The sequence below is a fragment of the Natrix helvetica genome, assembly GCF_964273705.1.
Source record: "Natrix helvetica genome assembly, chromosome: 3".
Taxonomy (NCBI): domain Eukaryota; kingdom Metazoa; phylum Chordata; class Lepidosauria; order Squamata; family Natricidae; genus Natrix; species Natrix helvetica.
This window is the reverse complement of record NC_138549.1, coordinates 67,585,824-67,599,820: the sequence shown is the minus strand read 5'-3', so window position 1 is coordinate 67,599,820 and position 13,997 is coordinate 67,585,824. Positions and strand designations below refer to the sequence as shown.

The following is a 13,997-nucleotide window of genomic DNA, read 5'->3' as shown; positions in this document are numbered from 1 at the left end:
TATATTAATCAATGAATTGATAAATTAATGCCAGTGCTCTATCGCTAGCATGTACTATCAATAATAATATAATACTATGACACTGTCAGGCACGAAAGTCCAGATTCACAGGTTAAGGTTCAATTAAAATGATTTATTGCTAAAAACCTATGCACAGCAATCTACTTGCCTAATGGTCAGCACCTGCTTAGAGATAGATCAACGGCACTCAAAGGGTTTGGACTATTTTGTGTCTATATGGGGATTCTAGGTTTTTCACTGAACTTCTGTCATCCCTTCTCCTGCAGACATAAAGGTAACTTGTAGCTTTATGCTATGTCTTTCTGTGATTAAACATGCATAGAAAATGGAATTTGTAAAACCCACGCAAAGCAGGTGACAAAGTCAGAAAGGCTTGTTCAAGATAGTCTCCATTGACATAGTATGTAGAAAATAAGAATTAGTTCAAAGGAGGCTCACCCAGATGCTTCACAAAAATTGCTCCAGAAGAAAAGAGTTCTCATGGGAATGGAATGAGACTGTGGTAGAAAAGGCCCAGGAATTTTGAGGAAAAGGTAAGGTAGGAAAGTTGAACTCTAATGGGCTAGTTCAATCTTGTTGGAAAATATAAAAATATATAGGAATTATAGCTTAATGGAGCAATTATACAGAGCTGTTTGGATTCCTCAGGACAAACTTCTCAGCTGAAATCATTTTTTTAACTTTGTGTGCTGCTGAGAATCACATAGGTGAGATGGATGGCTATATAAGTTTAATAAATAAATACAGTCTGGATGCTCAGTAAAAGTACCTTAAGATATATGTATATGTCCATGCATATATGTGATGCATTTATACCTATCATAGATCACATATGTGAAGGATATGAGGAATATATAATATTAGTTACCTGAATAACTATTAATTGTCTGAAAAAATAAACTATAAGGTTTATAAAATTAATTAATCCCTCATTTGCATATACCAACAGTTCTGTTTGTGTCATATACAAACCACTCTCACACACAGAACCACTCTACACACAGAGTAGATATTTTCCCCACTTTCTTCCAGCAGAAACAGAAGGAAGGAAGGAAGGAAGGAAGGAAGGAAGGAAGGAAGGAAGGAAGGGGAAATAAGAGAGGAGGAAGAGAAGAGGAAAAGAAGAGGGGAATGGAGGAAAGAGGAAGAGGAAATAAGAGAAAGGAGGGAGAGAAGAGGAGAGAAGAGGTGGAGGAGGAACTAGGAGACAGCAGGAGGAGGAAGAGGAGGAAGAAGGAGAAGGAAAGAAGGAGGAGGAAGAGAAGTGATGGAGGGGGAAATAAGAGTAGGGAGAAAATTAAAGACATTCAGTGCATTATGATAGAATGGACTTCATAAAGCAACCAATCTCCACTCATTCATTTCTTTTCATAGACCTTCAATTCTTTTCAGTATGTATAATAGAACCCCAACAAACACCACTCTAATTCATAGAAAATTATCTGGGAGAAAATAACTTCTCCTTGGACAAATCAGATACTGTATTTACTTTTGAAGTTTTAAATCATGGGTGTCCTCTACAACATGTGACTACTTGATGGACAACATGTTCCCATCTATGTATAATCAGGATGTAAGATCATCCCCAGAGAGTCTGTTTTCTGCCCAAAATTAAGGTTGGTCTGATTGATCTGAAAGTGTGGGGCAAACTGTGTGAGGTAACAAAGGGAAAAAATTAGCTACCATTTTCTGGTTTGAGAAAGGCTGCAATTGTGCTTTGATAAAGTTGGGGGAATATCGTCCTGGCCAAAAAGTCCATCAATTGTACCAGCTGGAGTCACAAATGCATTTCTGCTTGCTGAGCTATTGTGCCCTCTCCCCCATCAGGTGGTAAAGATGAAGGAAGCCTGGACCTCAAGGGCTTCTGAGATTCATCCTAAGCCTGTTCTGTCCTGTTCAGGCCCTCACATTTCTGAGCATTGGGACATTTCCCCCACTTCCCTTGTTCAGTTTGGACTGTGTTATTAATGATTTCACTCCTTACTGGCAGATGAACTATCCCAAAAGTTTTATGTAGATATTAAAAACAGTGAGGGAGAGGTGAGTCCTTGTGTCCCCCACAAGAGAATGCCAACGTTGCAGGCCTCTATTTCCTCTACTCTCTTCAGTTGGAACCCACTACTCAGGGAGGAAGATAAACCCAATATCTCTGCCAATCCTTACAGGTGGTCCAAAGAGATACCTTCATGGTTGAAGTTAACAAACTCTGCCATTGGACATTACCTCCCTTTAAACCTACTGCAGGTCATCTACAATGATCAATATAGCTTTTGTCCATTTCCAACAATTGAATTCACACTGGAATGGATCCAGATAATCCATCCATCTGAAACCCTGTGCCCACCGAGTTTTTCAACAAGTTTCTTTGAAAAAAGAAGGAGGGAGTCTGGCAATAGTTTTCTAAATTCCTAATAGTATTATTAGTATTGTTGAGAACCATGAGAAATCTGGTAGATGTTACAGTTGCTTGATAGGAAGAATAAGTCCCTCTCTTTTGTTTTGGATTTTTCTAGCACTTGAGTACAGACTTCATTAGTGTAAGCATTTATAAAAATCTGCTGAAAATATTAATGGAAACAGCATTAGTAATTTTGATTCACGGGGCTGAAAAAGATTGAACAGATGAACCAGAGGTGTGTTCCGGTCGGCTTTACAGCTGGTTTGCTCATGCACGTGCTTTGCATGCATGCTGTGATGCACGCTGTAGACACATGCGCAGTTCAATTAAAATAATTCTGTGCATGCACAGAACTCAAAAACAAGATGGTGGCAGCTAGGCGACCAAGGAACTGGTTCGGGGTGTGGCAGGCCTGGGTCGCTGCCGCTTCCAGCGACCCAGGCCACCATACAACTACTGGCTCGGCCGAACTGGTAGGAACCCACTTCTGGATTGAACTATTAACATCAAATAGCTGGAAATATTTTTGTCATCCTTGCCTGGGCTTTTAAAAAGTAAAGCTTAATTTCCTTCATGAATAAGAAACTATTTAATATAGAGTCAAGCCACTGATTCACTTAGCCTAACAATAACTCTGCTGCCCCATGGTTTTTATGCTAGAAACTTCTAAAGATTGTCCTTGGAAGCTTCCATATGCCAAACAAACACTATACCTTATTTTATATTTTTGCTCAATCTTACAGATTATGTTCAATTCTTCCTTCCTTCCTTCCTTCCTTCCTTCCTTCCTTCCTTCCTTCCTTCCTTCCTTCCTTCCTTTCCTTCCTTCCTTCCTTCCTTCCTTCCTTCCTTCCTTCCTTCCTTCCTTCCTTCCTTCCTTCCTTCCTCTTTCTTTCTTTCATTCTTTCTTTCTGTCTGTCTTTCTGTCTTTCTGTCTGTCTTTCTTTCTTTCTTTCTTTCTGTCTGTCTGTCTGTCTGTCTGTCTGTCTTTCTTTCTTTCTTTCTTTCTTTCTTTCTTTCTGTCTTTCTTTCTGAGAGTTATGACTGCAGCAAGTTTGGGGTTGTAAGATAATGTGGCCTATGATGAATGAGACTGGCAACTCACTCTATAGCAGGCATGTTGGGAGCAGACATTGGACTGACTTCTTTGGCTTTCTGCAGAGCATGCTTTTGATTGAAAGCCTCTTCTTCCTCCTGCTCATCCTAAAGAAAAGACAAAGGCACTGGTTAAATAGAAGAAAAAGTTGCATACTTTGAATGAATGACTTACATAATTATTTCAAATTGCAACAGTGAAGTTTGCACTACCTTTAAATATGCTTGAGATCATGGGTGAGAAAAATACATGGGCTTCAGCCACTTGTATGATAGGCCCAGGCTGTACATAAGCATTCCTACTAGAAAACCATTTATTGATATTTCTGCAATGCTTCAAAGAACTATAAAACATATAGCCGATCTACAGGTAGTCCTCAATTGATAACCACTCATTCAGCGACTTTTCAAACTTGCAATGGTGCAGAACGAGTGGTACTTATGACCCCTCCCTGGAGTCTCCCTGGGCCGTTTTCAAAGAGAGCAAAACAGCTGAGGGGATATTCTGAATTGTGCATCACATACACCAGTTTGGCAGCCTGTCCTGAAACAATAGCAAAACAACAGAAAAATATTTCTTTTATTCTCAGAAATGCTAGAGCAGTGTTTCTCAAACTTGGCGACTTTAAGTCCTGTGGACTTCAACTCCCAGAATCCCCCAGCCAGCTGGCTGGGGGATTCTGGGAGTTGAAGTCCACAGGACTTAAAGTCGCCAAGTTTGAGAAACACTGCACTAGAGGAACGTTTACACCTTATCTAACATAGAATCTTCAAGTATCAACTGAGTTACTTTACTCAATTTAGAAAATTATTGCTCTGATCAGTACTATTTTACATGGAACCATTTTTTTTTCTTTTGACATTCTAATGCACAGTCTCGTGATTGTGACCTGAGCCCTTAGCATTCAGGTCACAATTAAGACATTAGAGCATCCCACGATCATGTTTTCATCATTGGTGATCTTCTTTGCCAGCTTCCATCAAGCAGATTCAACGAGGAAGCCAGGAGGACATTGCAAAAGGCAATTATGGGATGTTCTTGCTTAATGGTGATTTACTTACTGAAGGCAACTAAAACTGCCAAAATTGCTGTCGCTAAGCAGAATGGTAGTGTGATACTTTGCTTTATGATCACATTGCTTAGCAATGGCAGTTTGAGTCTCTATTGGACAATATATCTGTAAAATTATAATCACTGCCCTTATTCATTTTTACTCTTATATCCACTTTTCCTACAATCAACTCAGAGTATCTTAATGCTACCCAAGCCAAAAAATGTCCATCATCAAGACTGGTCAAACACTGTAATAAAGATATTTGATTATTTGATTTGAATGTACATATAAAATAATGCTTTTCCTATTCAGTTGATTCAAAATTACAATCCATCTCCTGGCTTAATGGATCATAGAGATGCCTCAAACTATGAAATGAGAAGTAAATAAATTTAATAACAAAAGTAACAAGAACAGTTAAAATGGGGATTTCCTTGTAAAATGCAGTGAGATTTTACAGGAAGTAAAAAGTGACCTGTAGTCCTTGAATATAAACAACTGATGCCTTTGCAGGTGGATTTTATCTATAAAATGTCTATGGTTAATAACGATAAAACTATATTCTACTCATCCTCCAAACTCTTCAAAGTAGCTTGCAGATGATGTCTTATGTAGGAGCCATTCCAAGTCAGATTTTGGGCAATGCAGAAGACTATGATATTGTATCATGAGCCCAAAAACAGATATTTACAGCTCATTTCCAATGTACACAAATTTAAATCACTAAATCAGAGAATCATAAGACCGAAATGGACCTTGGAGGTCTTCTAATCCAACCCACTGCCCAAAGGCAGGAGACCTTATTGCATCCCAGACAAATGGCTATCCAATCTTCTTTTAAATATGTTTACTTCATCCCCCTTTTTTACAGTTTTAATATTCACTGATTCTTTTTAAAGACTGTGATGGGGTATAAATTTGAATAATAAACAGGGATGATAAATAATATTTTAATGAATTACTTATACAAATTTAGAGATGCATATTTATCTGACCCCAGAGAGAAATAAAAAAAAATAGATATTATGTTCTGTTTCATTCCTATTATTTCATTCCCAGCCAACATGGATTTGTCAAAAACAGATCATGCCAGACTAATCTTATTGCATTCTTTAATAATGTGACAAAATTAGTGGACCAGAGGAATGCCGTCGATATAGTTTACTTGGACTTATAATAAGGCTTTTGATAAGGTAGACCATAACCTACTACTAGATAAAGTAGAAGAATGTGGGTTAGACAGTATCACCACCAGATGGATTCGTAACTGGCTGACCAACCGCACTCATCATGTAGTCCTCAATGGAACTGCATCTACATGGAGGGTAGTATGCAGTGGAGTACCCTAAGGCTCTGTTTTAGGCCCAGTACTCTTCAACATCTTCATCAATGATTTGGATGAGGGAATAAATGGGGAACCCATCAAATTTGCAGATGACACCAAGCTGGCAGGAATAGCCAACACTCTAGAAGATAGGCTTAAGATACAGAAGGATCTTGACAAACTTGAACATTGGGCACTATCTAATAAAATGAAATTCAATGGTGAAAAGAGTAAGGTTCTACATTTAGGCAACAAAAACGAAATGCACAGGTACAGTATAGATGATACCTTGCTCAGTAGTAGTAACTGTGAAAGGGATCTTGGAGTCCTAGTGGACAACCATTTAAATATGAGCCAGCAGTGTGCAGCAGCTGCCAAAAAAGACAACACAGTTCTAGGCTGCATAAATAGAGGGATAGAATCAAGATCACGTGAAGTGTTAATACCACTTTATAATGCCTTGGTAAGGCTACACTTGGAATATTGCATTCAGTTCTGGTCGCCACGATGTCAAAAAGATGTGGAGACTCTAGAAAGAGTGCAGAGAAGAGCAACAAAGATGATTAGGGGACTGGAGACTAAAACATATGAAGAACGATTGCAGGAACTGGGTATGTTTAGCTTAAGAGAAAGAAGGACTGGGGAGACATGATAGCAGTGTTCCAATATCTCAGGGGTTGCCACAAAGAAGAGGGAGTCAAACTATTCTCCAAGGCACCTGAGGGTAGAACAAGAAGCAATGGGTGGAAACTAATCAAGGAGAGAAGCAACTTAGAAATGAGGAGAAATTTCCTGACAGTTAGAACAATTAATCAGTGGAACAGCTTGCCTCCAGAAGTTGTGAATGCCCAAACACTGGAAGTTTTTAAGAAGATATTGGATAGCCATCTGTCTGAAATGGTATAGGGTTTCCTGCCTAGGCAGGGGGTTGGACTAGAAGACCTCCAAGGTCCCTTCCAACTCTACTATTGTATTAACTGGGACAGAGATTTGTCTGTAATAGAGGGCCTGCTTAACATCCATATACTACAAATGATTAATGCAGCTGGACTAGAAATTAGAGTTATGACATGGTGTATTTCTATTTCTACCAAAACACCATTATGAAAGCAGCAGTGGTCACAGTTTCTTAACTGACTCACTACATATTTTCTAATAACATGGATCATAAGCACACAATTTCAAGTGAAACTCATCTAGGCATGATTCCAATTTATAACTGTAATTTAATAATTGCACAAGTATCAACAGGCAAACTGGAGAAAAATGAGTGAGATTTGTGATATTGAGCTATTAAAGAGATAACTATAATAAACTCTGATGACTGTAATGAGAAAGAATGATTATATCTGTAAACTAAGTAATCTGAATGGGAAGAATGTAAGCCTAACTGAACCGAAAAGAGGTTTTGCCTATTTATGGAAGAAACTGGCAAAAGCTTTTCAAATAAAATCAGTGGAGAAAATAATAAGTAATAGGACTTTAAGAAAGTGAGCAGGCAGATTCTAAAGATATAGTCTCATTTGTGATGGGTGCCTGGCCTTGAGAAGTTTAAATCATTTTTGTTGCCAATTTAATTAGCATTTCTTACTCTCTTTTTTTTGCTTGCCTCTTTATTGTGCAATTCTCTTCTTTTAGTTAATTGGACTATTTTTATTGTTTTGAAAACTGTTAAGGTGATAACTACTACAAAAGAATGAAAAGTCAGAAGAAGTGATGTCTTCTCCCTCTTCTAGAAAAGAGGGTCAACTTATTCTTCAAAGCACCTGAAGACAGGGCAATGAATGGAAATTAATCTAGGAGAGAAATAACCTAGAACTTTCCTGACAGTTAGAACCGTTAATCAATGGCACAACTTGCCTCCAGCAGTTCTGAGTGCTCCAACATTGGAGATTTTAAAGAAAAGATTGAACAGCCATTTATCTGAAATAGTATAGGATGTTCTGTCTGAGCAGGTGATTGAACTAGAAGACCTTCAAGATCCCTTCCAAGTCTGTTATTCTGTAATTCTTAAAGTCATTATTACTAAACTCCGGCTCCTAAATTCCAAATATGCTTGAGCAGAATAGGACTCCTTAATACTGATTTAAAAAAGCTTCTTGCATTGACTTAAAAAGAACCTTTGTTTTATATTAATGCTCTACGTGCCAGGTTTAAGCTCTTGACATTCTGTCTCCTTAAAATTTAAGTTTGATAAATCAGGTCTGAAACTATATCTTATCAAAATGATACAATCATGATTAAGAATACATTGACTTCTTTATTATTAAGATACAGTAGATTGTTAATGCTACAACATTTTATTACCTTTGTCAGTTCCTGTGCATTGGCTAGGTTGTCCACAGCGATGGCCAAGAATACATTAAGTAGGGTATCTAGAATAGTTGAGGGGTGAATGAAACTTCACATTAAAGCAGCTAGATGGAAATAATACAGAATCAACCTGCCATGTAGACATTTACTAATTATTCAAGTAGGAAGGGTTTGAGATTTCTAATCTAAACAATGTCTAAACAATAATTTAATGAGGAAAAGAAAATAGAACCTGGATAGAAATTTCAATCAAAAAAATGGCCTAAGGAAAAAGAGTGATGTCCCACTGATTTTTAAGCCCAGAGGTACCAAGATGAATGTGCCATCTTTTTACCTTCCAAACCCCGTGAAACAGCCTAAAATTAGTTGCATGTGTTCTCACTGTGACAACCTTGAAACTTGGAGAAAATCATGCCCAGTTAGTTGGCCAATAAAAGAGTACAAAAAGATAATCCAACCATTGTCCCACTTCTCCATCCAAGTATTGAGTCTAATGCTTTTTAAATGATGAAGGGTTAAGTAACATGCTGATCTATCAAAACCAACTGTGAGGCACTAGTTTGAGGTATAGCAATTTAATTTCTTGAGGAGAGTAGGGAGACCCTAGAAGCCAAGAGACAGGGCTCTCCAGTTGCATGGAACGCTAATACTTCAACTATAAAAACTATTGAGTACTGAAATTGGAAGTCTGCTGAATGGAGATGATAATGTGGGAACACAGTGGCATAGAATCACTTCAGGCAAAAGTGAAGTGTGGAGATACCCTAATGGTGAGTCTTACAGATTTTGACAGAAGTGCTCCCATTACTACTTTCTACGGTCAAATGTTATAACTTATATTTCAAAACAATACATTAAAAAGGATACAATTCCCAAACAATGTGAGGACTATGAAGTAGATGGATGACCACATTCCCGAGCTGACACCACCTTGAGAGCGAATTCCATTGTACATCACTTCATTCCAATCTTCACCTGTTAATATCTAAACAAACAGGTGATTTGATTTCTATTCAACCTCTCCTCCTAAGTTCAAGGGAGCTTTCAGAGGTGAAGAGTTTGTTTCTTTAATTTAACCACAGGTACCTTACAATTAATACATTAGTTATTATAGTTATAGTTGTTTATAGCTAAAAATACAAGTGGAAACTTTGACAATAAGAACATCACAGAACTCAAATCTTCATTTCATTTCATTTCTGTGTTGACCATGCCCAGATTTTATATAAATAAGAAAAGGCTAAGACAGTGTAGTGATGGGGAGTTGAAGGTTAAAAATCAATTGGTGGATTGTTATCAAGGAATGAAGAATTGTACTGGGTGATTCTCGTTACAGATGACTTTGTCAATAACTTGAAAAACTTACATATGATTAGGTATATTGATTCAGTAGAATGTGAAAAGAAATGAGCAACAAAAATAAAACGTTTTTTGTTTCTCATCGTATTTTCTGATGAGAAATAGTTCACTAAGCTTCTTAGTTTTCCCTTTTTATTGTATGATAATCTTTCAACCTCCTGGCAAACATCTTATCTTGGGGTAGTTTTTAAGGGTAATTTTTAATTTTTATTCGAATTTTAACCATTATTGTACAGTGTATATCCTACCTCCTCCGTCTATCTATGTATATCTATATTTTTGTATCCACATTGTTGTTTTAATATGACTGTACACCGCCCCGAGTCCTTTCTAGGAGAGGGCGCGGTCTAGAAATTAAAGTATTATTATTATTATTATTATTATTATTATTATTATTATTATTATTATTATTATTATTGTAGTTTTAATTGTGTACATAAGTATAAAGTGCAGTACATATTTTATAATTTAAAAAATTAAAATATATTTTAAGTTTTCAGCTGGTCTGATCAAATTATTCCAATTATAAATTGTCCACATATGAATTCTAGTTCTTTCCCTTACAATTCAAATTTATTTAACTATTAAATCATGTGGGCATTTTTATTAAATTGCTTTTGTACAGGCTAACTTTATTTTTTTTAAAATTGTTATCTTTGCCTGACAGAAAGAAAATGAAACACAAAAAGGAGTTGAACCCATTCTTGGGAGTTGTATGCAATTAGCTTAAAGTCCATGCCGCTTTTGTACCTACTCAGCACTGACTGATTGTTGAACTGATTTAATTTCTAAGACATCACAATCAAATGATTCTCCATGTTGCACAAAGATAATTACAAAATGTATAAGCATACAGTACCCAAAATATAATAAAACAACAATTACAAAGAATATTATAAAACATATTTATGGTGTTCTCTCAATAAATTAAATTTTAAAAACCCTCTGGAATAGCTCTGTTTTGTCTTGCTTCCAGAAGGGCAATAACATTGGAATTGATGTAGCTTTTTAAAATAGTTTTTTTAGAGAAGTGTTCCATAATTGAGGGATTTTTATTGTATAACTGTAATCCACCTGGAGTTGCCACAGTGAGATGGGTGGCATAGAAGTTTAATAATAAATAAATATTACAAATAAATATTTCATACTAGCCTTGTCCCTCCAACTTCACAGTAGCAGGGAACTACAAGTAATTTTTCTGGAGACGTTTTTATAAGGATAATTGATTTTAGTTGGAATAGATGGTCTTTAAAGGTAAATGGGTGTCAAACTATATAGGGCTTCATAGGTTAAAATTTGCACTTTTAATTGCACCAAATGTGGGGCATATTATTTTGCTCCCTCTTATTTAAATATTTCCTAGCAATTGGCCTAGTTCACACATCTTACTAAGGAGTAATGTGATTTGATATTGGCTTTGCAGAGCATGTGATCTACAGCTAGGCATTATGAATTGTTCAACAACCACAATTAAACAAGGCTTAAATTAGCTTGATCTATAAACCGGGCGACAATGTTTTATTTCATCCTTCGAAGTAAAATTCCAGTACTATTTGTTATTTTTTTCAAGCAGACTGATGAGGACAAGACTCTATATTTGGATCCTTTGTTCAAACATTTAACACCTGTTAATTGACACTTAACTAATCATGTTATTTCAGATTTGGAAAGGTGGGTTGATAGTTTGGTTCTGGAGAGAAATTTATATTTCCTCCAAAATGATTTTTTGATGATATAGTCTCACATCTCCCAATTGTTCCAAAATACCTTTCCATTCTCAGTGGGCTCCCCTCTATAGCATTCATATTCTTATTATCAATAGGATTAGGGAAAATGCACAAAATCAGAACATGCAATATATTTCATTACACATTACAAAGAGGAAAGGACAGCACTTTGACATTTAATTATCATTTTTTTAGAGCAGGATCTTCCTGATATATTGTGGCTTCCCCCCTCCCCCTGAAAATAAACCACTGTAATAAAAGCCTGTATGTTGGATTTAATTTCTCTAATACCAGGTTGCAAAGCACAGAGTTATACCTGGAAAACTGTCATGATGGCTGCAGGAAAGGTATCAAAATTTGCCGAAGGAGTGCCGTCCATAAAATTAAATCTGTTTAACAAAAGAAAACAAATGTGAACATTAATGCTAGGACTTTTTTTTCTGATTCAGTCCACAGACAAGAGCAAAAAGTTGAATTTTCCAACCTTGTGGTCTTTTTCTGTAATTCTATATTTCAGAATGGTGATGGACTTCCTTTTACTGAATTTGCTCACATGAAATCCAGACAGCTATTGTCTGGGATGTTTTAATTTGAATTCCTGCAGGGGGCTGATAGTCTAAATGGCCCCTGCATGGCAGAAAAAATAGAATCAGGGAAAGAGAATAGAGTGATAATATAGCTGAAAAGATAATTCAGGAATTATCTTTGAAGAGCAATGGAAAGCAATCACTATTTGTTTTAGATATTTAATTGTATCTCCTTATCATTGAAAGCATGATCTCAATCTTCTGCCGCTTCTCTGGATTCTAACAAATTGCCAATGTCTACAAATTACCAAACCCAGATGTAAGAGCTATGAATCTTTGAAGCATTTTTTAAAAAGCAACTGAAAGACTGTCAGAATGCTTATTTCTGTGACAGCTACTGAGTATTATGTTTGTGCAGTAAATCTGCAAAATAGAAGAAAGGCATATCTTCCAAAATCTTTCTTCAGAATCAATTTAACTAGGCCCTCATATCTTGCATAAGCAATTGCTTCTCCTAGGGCACATAAGGATTAAATAGCATTATTGGAAAGTGTTATGGAAGCTTTTTGGAATAATCTAGCATTTTGGGTGACATATTAAATAAGCTTTCTTTGGTTATGTACTTACCTGCCACCAAAAAGCTGCATCCCAAGTAGAGCAAAGACTACAATGAAGAGGAAAAGGAGGAAGAGCAGGCTGATAATAGACTTCATTGAACTCATCAGAGAGACCACCAAATTCCTCAAGGAAGCCCAATACCTGGAAAATCCAGATGTTGTTATAGCCTGCTTCCCAAAGCATCACACAATTGTTTCATTTGGGTACACCAGGATTTATTTGGGTAACCAGAATTTTGCCATAACATCATAGCATCCCAGGGTTGGAAGAGACCTTGAAGGTCTTGTAGTCTAACTCCTTGCCCAAAGCAGGAATGTTCAAAGCATTCTGGCAAATCACTGCCCAGTATTTTCTTGAGATCTTCTAGTGATGGAACATCCATGCTGTAGCAGGTAGGCTGCTCCATTGCTTAATAGTTCTCACAATCAGGAAATTCTTTAGTTCAAGTATCTCTCACTGTAAAGCTTCTATCCACTGGTTCTTGTCTTAACCTCAGGAGCTAGGGAGAATATATCTAAAGCCTCTCCCCTGTGACAACCCTTTATGTATCAGAAGACTTATATCATTCCTTCCCTTAATCCTCTCATCTTTAAGCAAAACATAACAAGATTTAGCCTCCAAGTCCTTTACCATCTTTGTTGGTCTTCTGTGTACTTTTTTCCAGTTCCTCAGTATCTTTTTGTATTATGGAGAACTAATAACTGTATACAGTATTCCAGATGTAGCCTGATAGGTGCAGCATAGAGTGGTTTATCACTCCCTGTGACCTTGACCCCAAGCCTCTATTGATGCTGCAGTGGCTTTTTTGGCAGCTGCAATACATTGCTGGGACATTCTTAACTTGCAATGTACCAAGAGTCCTAGACCTTTTCTGCAAGTACTATTGCTAAGCCAGATATTACCAACCTTGCTATGTGTTCTGTAGATATGGCTTTTCTTACTTAAATGCAGAATCTTACATTTTTCAACAGTGAACAACATTTGTAGGATAGCACCCAATGTTCAAATTTTTCAAGATCCTTTTGAATCTTGAGCCCGCATACTCTTTCCCCCCACTTTGTATCACTTTCATATTTTATCAGCATGACTTCTGTTCCCTCAGCTAAGTCATAGATGTCGAATTGGGCTATGTTCAAGGCATAACCTTGAGGTACATTAAGGATCACACATTGGATATAGTTGTTTAGCCATGTAGTGAGTCCATCTTATATCAGGAACATCCAGCCCACATTTTCCCACTTTATCAAGAAGGAGACTGTGGTGTGCCTTACCAATTCCCAATGATTAAATGTACTACATTCACAGCATTCTTTTGATCAACTAATCTAGTCACCTCATCAAAGCAAGCAATAAGATTTGTGTGGCATGACCTGTTTTTAACAAATCCATTTTTTTCTAAATGCTCAAACATCCACTGCTTTACTTTACTTTTTACTTTTATTTAATTTATAAACCGCACCCTCTCCCCGAAGGGACTCGGGGCGGTGTACAGTCATAATAAAGACACAATATAAATACATATAGATAGAGGAGGCGACATACAAACTGTACAATAATAAT

General features: G+C 36.8%; 1 protein-coding gene across 1 annotated transcript in view; it reads right to left on the bottom strand.

Moving 5' to 3' along the window:
• The window catches only part of CACNA1E (calcium voltage-gated channel subunit alpha1 E), a 363,346-nt gene that overhangs the window by 117,860 nt on the left and 231,489 nt on the right, over positions 1–13,997 (bottom strand). The window contains exons 15-19 of the mRNA XM_081946599.1: positions 12,447–12,578; positions 11,609–11,681; positions 9,074–9,191; positions 8,201–8,268; positions 3,525–3,622 (exon numbers count right to left, since the gene is read on the bottom strand). Coding sequence (XP_081802725.1) covers positions 3,525–3,622; positions 8,201–8,268; positions 9,074–9,191; positions 11,609–11,681; positions 12,447–12,578 — 489 coding nt within the window. The remainder of the gene's footprint in view (positions 1–3,524; positions 3,623–8,200; positions 8,269–9,073; positions 9,192–11,608; positions 11,682–12,446; positions 12,579–13,997) is intronic.